Here is a 12,335-nt window from a genome sequence, read left to right on the forward strand (position 1 = left end):
ACATTTGGGAAGCAGGGCACAATCCCCTAGACAATAGATCCCCTCTGATATGCATGTTGTTCTACAGAAGAATTTGCTACTGCCTGGCTCGTTCACAATCACCGCAGCCTAAATGGTCCAAGTGTGACCTCAGGAATCTTCCTACATCAGAGGCTGCACGTCAGTAAGACCCTTTCCCCTCCGAAGACGTACTGAATTCCAGACCTAAGTGAATGACACAATTCATTCAATAAGCGGCAGCACGACTTCACATTGGCCATATCTGCATGAATTAGCGACTATTACAGTTGGCATGGCCTGCCAGCCATTGACAACCGAACTGAGAGCGATTGTCTGCGTTATACACAGACTAACCTCCTCAGAGTTCAGGTCTCTCACATTCATGTGGAAATGGGGCCACAACACGCGCAAAGACTGACGCTGATCTGTTGTGGAGGAAGAAAGGGGAATCACAGATTTCAGTTGAGTAACCCCACCCTTGACAATGACCCCTCATTCCTATCCCAGCAAAAGATGAAAAATTCATCTCCCAATCACATGGCTCAGCGGGAACCATGTTTAAGCTATGCTCTACCATGGCTTTCCCGGATGGCTCCATCCTGAGTGTCTGTCTTCACTGCAGTATTAGCGCAGGTGACTTCTGTTGAGTTACCCTAGGTTGGGTGAGAACGGCCACACCACACAATAATCCTCATGCTGCTGTGTCCACACTGACGCTGCTCTCACTTGTGTGTTGTGCTAGGATTTCTGGGGGCGTATCCCATGGTTCCCAACTGCAGTACACTGAACTGCTCCAGGCATTCCTTCTCAGGGAATTACAGGAGAACTCATCTGTCCTTTCTGGGCAAAGGAATGGGGCTGTGGGAAAGGACCAGCGACACTCGAGTGGCTCTAGCCTGAGTCCACACTACACGAGTGCCGCGTTAATAGCTGATGACTTGTGCTAATCTGAACTTTAGCTTGTACCACCTGACAGGCCAGTGAACTCAAGTGAAAAGCACCATCATGCTCAGTCTAGGGGTACGTTCACACTGCAATGTAAGCCCAGAGCTAGTGGAACATGAGTCAGCAGACCCTGGGTTTGAGCACCTACACTGATTGTCAATCCTACATTAGGAATTTTCTAACCTGGTCCCAAAACTGGGGTTCAAGCATCTACACTGCATTTCGCAGACCTGAGTGCAATCAATCATATCCCAGCTTTCCCAGTGCCCTCCCGCCATGTGGCTGCTCTAGCTTTTTGTTGTGCAATTTGGGAAAATCTGACTGTCCACTAAACTTGATTGTCCAAAGGTCCAAGAAAGCCAGCCCGTGGGAACGTGGGAGACTTTTGGCCAACTCCCAGAGCCTGGGTCCAGTGGGGCTGCATCTACACTGCAAAGTAATAGGGCTTGAACCCTGGGTCCCGGACTCCCAGTTTGACTCAGGCTTGGACCCTTCACCCTTGTGGGGTCCTGGGACCCTGGGTTAGAATGATTTGGGTATAGATGGAAGGGAGGTTAGGCTTGAGCCTAAGTCTGAACCTTGGGTTTATGCTGAAGTGTAAGTGCACCTAACTGTTTTTGCGTGGGGACGTGACCTGAGTTATAACCAGGGATCCTAGTTTTCTGTGATAAAAAAACCCAAATCCTCTGATTAAAAAACCCATAAAAATGCACTTTTTTCGCTATTTAAAGGAAACGCTGACCTTTAGTTTCTCTAGCCACAATATATATAGGTATCAGTTGACACAATGTTTTATTGATATATTTACAATTTTTAAGCTGACAGCCCGAGCACCGTTGCCTGGGGCTGACATCCCAAGCCCTGCCCTGCCCATTTCCCTGATTATCTGAATTTTTGATTATCCAAGCTGGCCCCATTCCTAATTAGATTGGACAGTCAGAGTTCTACTGTATATGGTTTTATTTTCTCACAAAATGTAAAAACTAAAGATTCTCTCTAAGAACACAACTTCTGCATTTTTCCATGGCAAATGGATTTCTAGGCTCCCTGGTTATAACTCATGTTAACTTTGTAGTGAAGGCAAATCCTTAGTGTAGATAGGAGGTTAACATGCAGTTATGCTCTGAAAAGCATAACAATGACATGATAAAATTCTCTGTTTACTGTCAGTTATTTCTGATCAGACTGGACTGGCTCAGTTTGAATGTTTCGTTCCTAACCGTCAGCTCTACAGACTCACCAGAGATCTGAGGGTCAAGCTGAGTTCTTTCTGGCTCATTTCTCACCACCGATAGATTCTGCATGCCAAATTTTCCCTTCAGTTACACCTGTGGTATCGTATTGTCTTCAAAGGAGTTACAAAGCTGTAATTTGGCAGCATTTAAAGCCCTGTACTGTATTTCATTAATAACGATATTTACGATACCTCAGCCATCTGGTTTTATTAGCTCTGCAGTGCTAACAGGTGTAAAATGTAGCAAAAACTGATTCTCAGTATACAGGGAGTAAATCTGCTGAGCCAGGTGCTATTTTCAGTTATTTTTCTGACCACGGCCACATTTAAAAGCGCGTTTACAGACAAAGACTAAAGATTATTTGTCTATCTGCCAGCCCTGCAAACTCAATCTGGGATCTCAGAATCAAGCTAAATTCTCTCTTTCTTCTTACATCAGCATACATCTACCTCTAACTATTTTGGCTCTGCGTGACTAACACGATTGAAAAATTGCTTAGGGCAGTGAAAATATTGTTAATTAAATGACCAGCACACACAACAAGAACTGTGGATGTGATCTGTCCCATAATGTTTTAGGAGTCTTGTACAGAGTTTTTAGCAAATCTGACAAACACACACAGAGGAATTTTTTTAAAGTTTTTTGTTTGGAGTTAAAGGCCCTTCAACAATATTTACAAACCAAGCATCCCGTCATTGTGTGAATGCATGAGAATCTCCAAGTGAAACTATCTATTATTGCCCAGGCTGAACAGAACTAAAAAAGAAGAAGTGCATAAATGGATAAAAAAAACACAGGAGGCTTTTACTCTCCTTCCATTTTTAACAATCAAAGGAGTGAAAGTTAAGGACATTTTAAGTAATATGACTTTTAATGTGACACAGTCCCCTTAACTTTAGGCAGATTTATAAATGTTTGGTTTTAGGATGCAGCCATTTATAGCATAGAACACAGACGATGCAGCGGTGTCACTGAAAGCGCAGGTGGAGTGATTCTGTGTTGTGCAATTTGAGTAGTAAGATTGATAGAGGGTGAAATGAATTGATTATTTTAAAATTAAGTGCAGCAATAGGTGTTTCTATGTATAATTTATCACAATAAAGTGATGCATGAGTCAGGACTAAAAATACACTGATTAGGCTACCTGGACTATAAAGTACGTATTCCTTACATAGCCTGCTAGCCATCTATAGGGCAGTATAATCAAGAAGATGATTCTGTTAATCTATCCATGCCATTTGTCTTCAAGGCAGATCTGCTGACTTTATGGATACAGAAAAGTTTCTCCTGTGGTCCTCGAAGAGCCAATATAAACACAGCAGAGTGAGCTGGAGTCTCTTACAACAAAAGTTGTCAGCAAACTTCTGATCCTAGAATCTTTAGTACTTATGGTGACAGTAGGAGGCAGAGAGAACACTGCTGGATTTTTCAACTCACAACTTGAATTTGCGGTGCTAGCAGCTAGGAAAAAAAAAAATCAAATATTTGACTTGTAAACTGAGACCATTTGAGCAGGAATCAGTGAACAAGAATAATTACAAAACCCAACAAGGGTTTCTAAGCAAAACTTTATGCGGGGAAATGGAGGTCAGAAGAATCTAAGCAGAAATGCTGCACATTGATCTGTTACAAAGCAGGAAATCGAGTTTTGTAGCCGGACAAGTAACTTATATTTAAAAAATCATTCTGGATAGCTGAGTAATTAAAGCAGGTATGCATGTATACTGATGATGCGCGTACATGACAAGGCTTGGTTTAAATGTCTCCATCAAATGATTTTGAACATTACAACAAACATTTGAAATGCCTCAGATAGATAAATACCAATAATCTTAAAGAGAATAATCAGTTATTTTAATTTATTGCAAATAAAGCGTACAGTCATTTGAAACCATGAGTGTGAAGGGCTGCATTAGTGTTTCAAGTATCTGATCACAGATCCATTTTCATTAATAACAGAAGCACAGACAAAGCAAAAGAGTACATTTATTTTATAATCATATTCGCAATAGGCAAGGAGGGTAGGTAAGGAGGAGGATGCAGTCAGAGAGAAGGGAGAGATGATTAAGAGGGGGGGAACCAGGAAGGAAGGGAAGGGTGTGTGTCTGGGTAAATAATAAGACGTTAAGTGAGTACTATCCTACTTTTGCGAAAACCAATCTCATTTTTGGGCAGGATGCCCTAAGCATATATGCACATTGCTGAACTCTGGTCCTTACTCAATCCATCCCTCCCTTCTGTTTGCTACTGTCCCATCTATGGCATTAATTGATCTTTAACTATTCATGGTAAATAGGCCCATGGCCTGTGATGGGATGGGATCTGAGTTACTACAGAGACTTCTTTCCTGGGTATCTGGTTGGTAAATGTTACCCACATGCTCAGGATTCAGCTGATCGCCATATTTGGGGTCGGGAAGGAATTTTCCTCCAGGGCAGATTGGAAGAGGCCCTGGGGTTTTTTCTCTGTCCTCTGCAGCATGGGGCACGGGTCACTTGCTGGAGGATTCTCTGCACCTTGAAGTCTTTAAACCACGATTTGAGGACTTCAATAGCACAGACATAGGTGAGAGGTTTATTGCAGGAGTGGGTGGGTGAGATTCTGTGGCCTGCGTTGTGCAGGAGGTCAGACTAGATGATCATAATGGTTCCTTCTGACCTTAATATTTATGAGTCTATCTAACATTAGGCCCCAAACCCACAAACATTTACACATGGTTAACTTTACACATTAGTAGAGCCTCTGAAGTCAGTGACGGGGCCTTAGATAATAAGCTCTTTGGGGCTGGAAATATACCTATGCATGCATCTGTATAGCACAATAATGGCCTGATCCTTCTTGGAGCTTCTTAGTAAGTACATATTCTTTAGGTCAGAGACCGTATCTTCCAAATTGTTCGGTGAAGTATCTAACACATTTACTTTAACGCACAAACATTCATAAATAACAATGCTTAACATTCCCAAGCTAAGATGAGGTATGCTGCCGGGCCTGTTACAAAGGCAGGAAGCCTTCCCACGAGGAAACTGGACAGCATTGCTAGATCACACGCAGAGTACATACAAAACCCTATCCCCCAGTCTGTATTGTTACTATTTTGATATTGACATTATGAGGTGCAAATAATGTCTGTAACACAAACATATTGAAATCCACTTGAGAGGCAAGATACAAGTTAAAGTGACTTCAGATAGTTCTAAACCCAAAGTAGGTTTCATAAAACCTATTAATAGACTGTTTCGGGCATTTAAAAAACTAGCAAAGAAGTTTTGTTTTGATGTAAGCCTTCCTCTGCTGTGTTTACATTACAGACATTGTTATGCAAGTACAGTATATAAATAAATAAGAATTTGGGACCAGACCCAAAACCCTTTGAAGTCTATAGGTGCCTTTCCATGGACTTCAAGATGTGTTGGATCAGACCATTAAGCCCCTAAAACTTGTTTCTCTTCCACAGACCAAGAGCTGCTTCACCAAGGGGAGCCAAGTTGCAGAGTAGCAGCCGTGTTAGGCTGTATCCGCAAAAAGAAAAGGAGGACTTGTGGCACCTTAAAGACTAACTTTTTAAAGGGGGAGCCAAGTATCAGTCCCGTTTTCTATCAGGGGGAATTAATGTGCAGAAGGGAAGCAACTCTCACACCAGAGCGGAGAGCAGCCGAACTAGGAACTCAGGCTGTTGGATTCTCAGACCCTTGCCCTGTCTGCAGCAGCCTGCTGCTGGGCGGGGGGTGGGGGAGCGCTGAGAGTGAAAGGGACTAAAAAAAAGTGAAACTAACCAGGCCACTTTCACTCTCCAAAGGGAGTAACAAACACAGGTGGCGAGAAGTAAACAACCACCCCACATACACTGGGTCACACAGGACGGTAGGCGAGGCAGCTTCCCAGCCCCCCCCCGACGGTAACAAACTTGACATCACAGCACTTTACTACAAGGGAGACGGGTGCGGGAGCTGGGGGGGGGGTAGACACGAGTGGGGCGCGGACAGCAGGTCAGTAGCGGATGCAAGGGGGGCAGGGGGAGAAGGTCTGGGGTAGAGGAAACAGGGAGAGAAGGGCCCGGAGCACCGAGGGGGAGGGGGAGAGGGAGAAGGGAAGGGGAGAAGGGCCCGGAGCACGGGGGGAGGGGGAGGGGGAGGGGGAGAAGGGAAGGGGAGAAGGGCCCGGAGCACCGGGGGGGGAGGGGGAGGAGAAAGGGGGGAGGGAAGGGCCCGGAGCACCGGGGGGGGGAGGGGAGGGGGAGAAGGGAAGGGGACGGAAGGGCCCGGAGCACCGGGGGGGGGAGGGGAGGGGGAGAAGGGAAGGGGACGGAAGGGCCCGGAGCACCGGGGGGGGGAGGGGAGGGGGAGAAGGGAAGGGGACGGAAGGGCCCGGAGCACCGGGGGGGGGAGGGGAGGGGGAGAAGGGAAGGGGACGGAAGGGCCCGGAGCACCGGGGGGGGGAGGGGAGGGGGAGAAGGGAAGGGGACGGAAGGGCCCGGAGCACCGGGGGGGGGAGGGGAGGGGGAGAAGGGAAGGGGACGGAAGGGCCCGGAGCACCGGGGGGGGGGGGAGGGGGAGAAGGGAAGGGGACGGAAGGGCCCGGAGCACCGGGGGGGGGGGGGAGGGGGAGAAGGGAAGGGGACGGAAGGGCCCGGAGCACCGGGGGGGGGGGGGAGGGGGAGAAGGGAAGGGGACGGAAGGGCCCGGAGCACCGGGGGGGGGGGGGAGGGGGAGAAGGGAAGGGGACGGAAGGGCCCGGAGCACCGGGGGGGGGGGGAGGGGGAGAAGGGAAGGGGACGGAAGGGCCCGGAGCACCGGGGGGGGGGGAGAGGGGGAGAAGGGAAGGGGACGGAAGGGCCCGGAGCACCGGGGGGGGGGGAGGGACGGGGCGCCCCGGGCGGGTCCGGGGGGCCGCAGAGACCCAGCACGGAGGAGACGGGCCGACGGCAGAGACGGGCCGGGGCCGGGAGCAGGACCAGCCCCCAGCGTCTCCCGGGGCTGCACTCACCAGCTCATGGTCCCCTCCGGCCCCGGCTTTCTCCCGGAAGCGCTTGTCCTTTGGCCCCGCCCCCTCCGGAAGCGAGGCAGTCGGCACGCTCGACGGCGTGACGTCACGCACGGCCTGGGGGCGGAGACACCTGGAAGTTCTCACGCTGCCTCCCGGGCAGGCCGAGCCGCAGCGTCGGAGGCTGTGTCGTGATGTCACAGTGCAGCATTGTGATGTCACCACGTGGAGCCGTGATGTCACCGTCCAGTGCCATGACATCACTGGGCTGCGCTGGGGAGGGGCTGCGCCCGGTGTACAAGGCAAGGCTGGCCTGCGGCCGCCCTGCGCTGCTCTGCCATCCCCCTGCTCCCTGGGGCGTCCCAGTCACACAGGGCCGCGCTCCAGAGCGGCACAGTGCAGTGACCCCCCAGCAGCCCTCCCCCGAGCCGCTCCAGGGCCTGGCTTTGGGGAACAGCCCCCGGGGACAGGGGTCGGCAACCTTGCAGAAGCGTGCGCCGAGTCCTCATGTATTCACGCTTAGTTTAAGGTTTCCCGTGCCAGTCACACATTTTGACGTTTTTAGAAGGTTGCTTTCTATCAGTCTGTAATATATAACTCAACTATTGTTGTAGGCAAAGTAAATAAGGTTTTTGAAATGTCCAAGAAGCTCCATTTAAAATTAAATTAAAATGCAGAGCCCCCGGGACCGGTGAGTGTGAGTGCCACTGAGAATCAGCTTGTGCGCCGCCGTGCCGTCGGTTGCCTACTCCTGCCCTAGAACTTCAAACTCCGCTCCCAGCAATGGCTGCAGCTTAGCCCGGGAAGCCTTCCGCGGCAGATAAATTGACACCCGTGCGGCTGACTGGCTTTCACAAAGTGGACGGCTTCCTGGCCCAGGCCCTATGTGCCGCGTGCGCATCCCACAGCGCTCTTCCTGGGAGGCAGAATTTGCCCAACTGGCCTTTGTCCAAAAATCTGGCTCTTTTGCTGCACAGCGGATGTGCTACTGCGGGCTGCGTTGCAGCAGTTACGTATGACTATGGCAGTGGGCTAAAGAGGTATTGCTCCAGTGGACGGAATGACTTGTCTCTCCGTGGACAACTTTGAAGCTAGCTTCTCATTTAAAGCATGATTTATTTATTATTCGACACAGCCCCTGAGGAAGCCATCCCACTGGCATTTACATAAGGCCCAGTACACGTTGGGACAGGTTAGCAACTCTAGTTTAGTCATTTCAATGTAGGCATGCAGCCAGGTTAGATGGATTGAGTAAGGCTTCCAGTTCTTCCCTTTAATTCTGAGTCTTGGTGTATTTATTCCAGACTGCCGGAAAGCTGGTACAACACACAAAAAATGTTAACAAGTAATAATGCCAGGATCCACAAGAAAAACAAACTTGAGAGACAGGACCATGGCAAGGAACTGATACGAACAAGGTACATTAAATGTAACGTAAGGTGGAGGCCAGTGACTAAGAAGGAAAATAAATTGCATACTATTTTAAAAAGCCCTTGAGGGAACAACTGTGTTATGAGTTTTGCAATGTCAGGAAAGGTCCAGCTGCACTCAATAATCAATGAAATTGATGAAGCACATGGGAACTGAATAGGGAACCATATGGCTTAGCACTTATAATCTTCAAAGCATTTACAAACCTTTAAAAATTACCCCTCACAAGCTTCCAGGGGTAAATGGCCCCATTTTACAGATACAGAAACTGAAGCAAGAAGAGTTAGACCAAAATGTTTAGATGTGCCAGATTGTGCCCTCTGATTTTGGATGCCTTTTGAGTGGCTGATTGGAATTATCTAGGCCCAAATCCTCAGATATATTTAGGCACTTAATGCTCATTGATATCAATGGAAATTAGGCATCTAAATATTTTTCAGGACCTATGCCATCAGGCATGATTTTCAGAGGCGCTGAGCTACCACAGCTCCAGCTGAAGTCCGTGGGAGCTGCAAGTTTTCAGGTCCTCTGAAAATCAGGTTCCAAGTGGCTCACATCAGGCATCAAAAAAAGGAGGCACCCATATATAACAGATTATTTGGAAAATTTTAATCAAAGTGACTTAAAGCGATTCCTGTGCGGGAGTCCCAGAACCAAAGCCCCAACGTCTACACGGTAATTTTTATCTCTGTAGCCTGAGCCCCGTGAGCCTGAGTCAACTGACCTGGGTCAGCCGTGCCGTACTGTGAGTCTTTTATTCTACTGTAGACGTACCCGGTAAGGTTATATGTCCTGCCCTCTCTCATTAGGTCCTTATCTGCCCTCCACTGCTGTAGTACCTGAGTACCTCATGATCCTTAATGCATTTATCCTCTCACCACCTCCATGAAGTAGGGAAGTGCTGTTATCCCCATTGTACAGATGTGGAACTGAGAGATAAAGAGCCAGGGTTTTCAAGGGTATTTATGTGCCTAAAGATGTAGACAGGCGCCGAGGGGGAGTTAGGTACCTAATCTTCTTAGGCTCTTTTGAAAATCCCACAAGACACCTATCGGCATCTTTAGGCACCTAAATACCTTTGAATATCTGGCCCTTAGTGACTTGGCCAAGGTCACACAGGAAGTCCATGCCAAAGCAGGGAATTGAATTTGAGTTTCCTGGGTAAATACCCTAACCACTGGATTGCTGTCCCTCTGCTAGTCAGTTAACAGGGCAGAGAACAGACCCTATTTTCCTGCCTCCCAGGCAGGTGTTGTATCCGCATCCTGCCCCTTTGCCCTGTTATACGTGCAGCCCCAAAGGTATGCATGACACTTTATGGATATGAAAAAATACAAAGTCCCTGCCTCGTACATCCTTATAAGAATGGGGCGTGCTACTGTAATGGGCACAAATGCTGCAGCCTTCCAAAGAACTAGTGCGACATTTGGAGCCACCACTGCAGAAGGTTGTCACGTACTTTAAATAAGGGGAAGACAGGTGTGCACTGGATTACAACACGCTCAGCTTCACACCCCAGGACTTGTATACAAGCTCCCCGCCCCGATTGCTGCTGCTGCTGCACCTGGCTGCCAGACATACTCCTCTCTGCAGTCCTAGATGCTTACCTCTCCCCCACCCAATTTCATCATCCAGGCCAATTGCACGCTTCTCCTGGGAGTCCCGCCTCGCTCCAGTTTGAGGCACAGGGTTTAAACTTCCCTGCAGCGTGCCCCCAGATCCCTATTTTGAAAGGGGCACAGGGAGGGAGAGGCCACTGACCAGAGTGCCAGTCAAGGTGGCAGCAGCCGCAGCCTCTGCTCAGTTCCAGACATGAACAGGGCGATTGTCAAGTGCAGGCAGGTGCCCTGCTGTGCCAGTAGGATGCGAGGAAAAGGCTTTGAGTCAGTCACTTGTCTGCCAAGCACATGGGGAATTAGAACATCACGTCAGGACCATGCAGACTCCTGTCTGTATCCTCAGGGTGGGACAGGGCTGGAGAACAAAGGCTCCTGTGTTTTCTTAGGTGGCGAGAGGGACTGACAGCACAGGTAACCTTTTGGATCAGTATAACGAGAACCTTTGAGGAGGGATGGACCCTTACTACTAACAGTCCCAGGGTAAAATGGTGGTGCTCCAGGGTGATGACTATGGTCATTCTTACCAACTACACCTTTGCCTGGGGGAATCTTTCCATGTCCTATGGCTAGGAGATACTTGGAGTTGTGGGTGGTGGAGGACCGAGATGCCTTTGCTTTAGGAGCAGATAAAAGGGCATCTCCAAAAGTGAGCCCAACAGAGGTCACAGAAGGCCCTGGAATTTCAGAAGGTGATGAGAGAAGCTGGGGGGGGCTGGGTGGCAACATGAGGGGGTGAGTTTCTAGGCTTTTCACCTCACCCACAGACCCCGAGTGCAGAACAGAGACAGCTCTTGGATTGAATGGGCAATGAAGACTGAACTCCACTCCAGAGGAGGCCTCTCCAGAAACGGCACACGGGCAGCGTAGCTTGCACCGTTGTTGCTCATGCTGGACCTACAGGATCAGGGGAGAATTCATTCTCTGCAGCCCATACAGTCCATGGTCTCTCTGGTGAGGCTGCCAACAGAGGGACTGCGCAGTGGCGGCATATCTGCCTTCTTGGAACTCGACTTGGACCCTACCAAATTTTCACGGGAGCTGCCAACGTTCCATTAGAACTTTTAGTGATGAGTGACCTGGGCCAAGGAACCTGGCAGTGAAATGCTGCATGTTGCACAGCCTCCCTCCATCACTCCCCCTGAGCCAGCCACTCCCCGGATGCTGCTCCTTTCCCCATTTAAAAGCCACAAGCGTCCAGGACAATGCCAAAGCGTTCCTAGCTAAGTGCTTTGCCTATTGCAAAAGAGGCTCTCGGGCACTGTGGCTTCCATTTCATGTCTGCCTGTTTGGATTCCTGCTTGCAGAATGACTAACTTTAAGGACTAAAAAAAAATATATATATATGTTTTGATTACACTGCCTTTTTGCCAACTGGGAGCATTAGTCACAGGATTTTTGTGTGTGGAGATACCAGGCTTAAAGCTCAGCAGAGCTTCTTTCTTTCTCCCCCTCCTCCTCCTTTCTGACTTATTAGCAGGATTCCAAGCATGATGAAGAATAGAGAGAGAGAGAGAGAGAGAGAGAACGTGCATGAACATCTTCAGGGAAAATTACTCTGCATTATTTTTCTCCCCCCCCCCCACCAGAGAGAGGAAACCACCAAAGGCTTTTTAAAGGTTTGGGGTGAGTCTTTGGACACATGGGGGCCAGATCCTCAGCTGGTATAAATCGACACAGTTCGGGGGCTTTGACAGAGCTACGCCCATATGCACCAGCTGAGGATCTGGTCCACAGTTTGGCACCTATTCATCTCTCTGTATAAAGCAAGGGCGGGAGAAGGATTCTGGATTGGCAACTGTCTGGTGATGGGCAAAACAGGGGTGCCTCGCTTAGCTCGCTGCTCCCTGGGCATGCCCCACCCCTGCCCCAGGAGGCCCCACCTTGAAAGGGAGACGGGGTGTTCAATCTCTACCATCCATTCCATCTTTGTGGAAACAGCCAACAGAAGGAGCCAACTCACACTAGTTGCAGGGGTGATTTTGGTGACGCCTTCCTCCTGGAACTAGACTACCGTGATTATTGTGTGTATTATGGTCGCACCTATGGACCCCATCATGCCAGGTGTTGTACGCCCATGTGTGAGAGAGTCCATGCCCTGAAGCTCACACTCTGGGTGGGGAGT

At 49.1% G+C, this 12,335-nt stretch overlaps 1 protein-coding gene across 1 annotated transcript in view; it reads right to left on the reverse strand.

Moving 5' to 3' along the window:
• BIN3 (bridging integrator 3) overlaps positions 1-7,254 on the reverse strand; it is a 53,984-nt gene extending 46,730 nt beyond the window's left edge. The window contains exon 1 of the mRNA XM_077805937.1: positions 7,167-7,254. Within this exon, the coding sequence (XP_077662063.1) occupies positions 7,167-7,174 (8 nt within the window). The 5' untranslated portion in view covers positions 7,175-7,254. The remainder of the gene's footprint in view (positions 1-7,166) is intronic.
• Between the last annotated feature and the right edge of the window lie 5,081 nt (positions 7,255-12,335).

The sequence above is a fragment of the Eretmochelys imbricata genome, chromosome 26 (genome assembly GCF_965152235.1).
Source record: "Eretmochelys imbricata isolate rEreImb1 chromosome 26, rEreImb1.hap1, whole genome shotgun sequence".
In the NCBI taxonomy this organism is placed as follows: domain Eukaryota; kingdom Metazoa; phylum Chordata; order Testudines; family Cheloniidae; genus Eretmochelys; species Eretmochelys imbricata.